General features: G+C 64.6%; 1 protein-coding gene across 1 annotated transcript; it reads left to right on the top strand.

Moving 5' to 3' along the window:
* Positions 1-117: 117 nt before the first annotated feature.
* LOC104916264 (SKI family transcriptional corepressor 1-like) lies at positions 118-839 on the top strand (the record flags this gene model as incomplete). Its single annotated transcript, XM_010727310.2, has 1 exon — positions 118-839. A coding segment is annotated over exon 1 (720 nt), but the record flags the coding sequence as incomplete, so codon positions are not given.
* Between the last annotated feature and the right edge of the window lie 5 nt (positions 840-844).

The raw sequence follows: 844 nt of genomic DNA, 5'->3' as shown, positions 1-844 counted from the left end.
CGCTGCTGCGCCCGGTGCTGAGGGCCGGGGAGCGGGGGGAGGACAGGAGGGGCCCCCGGAGCGCTCCTCACCGACGCCTTTCGCCGCTATTTTGTTTTGCAGGGGCGTTTTCGGGGGGAATGGAGGCGATCGGCAGTCAGCTGGGAAACGGGAGAGATGCAAGCTCCTCCCCAAATTCAAAGCAAGAGCTGCAGCCGTACCAGGGCTCCAATACCCTGAAGCCCAACCAAGTGGGTGAGACCTCTCTGTACGGAGTGCCCATCGTGTCCCTGGTCATCGACGGGCAGGAACGGCTGTGCCTGGCGCAGATCTCCAACACTCTGCTCAAGAACTACAGCTACAATGAGATCCACAACCGGCGCGTGGCCCTGGGCATCACCTGCGTGCAGTGCACGCCCGTGCAGCTGGAGATCCTGCGGCGGGCCGGGGCCATGCCCATCTCGTCGCGCCGCTGCGGCATGATCACCAAGCGGGAGGCCGAGCGGCTCTGCAAGTCCTTCCTGGGCGAGCACAAGCCGCCCAAGCTGCCCGAGAACTTCGCCTTCGACGTGGTGCACGAGTGCGCCTGGGGCTCGCGGGGCAGCTTCATCCCCGCCCGCTACAACAGCTCCCGCGCCAAGTGCATCAAGTGCAGCTACTGCAGCATGTACTTCTCCCCCAACAAGTTCATCTTCCACTCGCACCGCACCCCGGACTCCAAATACACGCAGCCCGACGCCGCCAACTTCAACTCGTGGCGCCGCCACCTCAAGCTCAGCGACAAGACGGCTACCGAGGAGCTGTCGCACGCCTGGGAGGATGTCAAGGCCATGTTCAACGGCGGCACCCGCAAGCGGACCTTCTC

Source organism: Meleagris gallopavo, unplaced genomic scaffold (genome assembly GCF_000146605.3).
Source record: "Meleagris gallopavo isolate NT-WF06-2002-E0010 breed Aviagen turkey brand Nicholas breeding stock unplaced genomic scaffold, Turkey_5.1 ChrUn_random_7180001880383, whole genome shotgun sequence".
Classification (NCBI taxonomy): Eukaryota; Metazoa; Chordata; class Aves; order Galliformes; family Phasianidae; genus Meleagris; species Meleagris gallopavo.
Note: the sequence above shows the minus strand (reverse complement) of the source record. Positions and strands in the feature narration are given on the sequence as shown.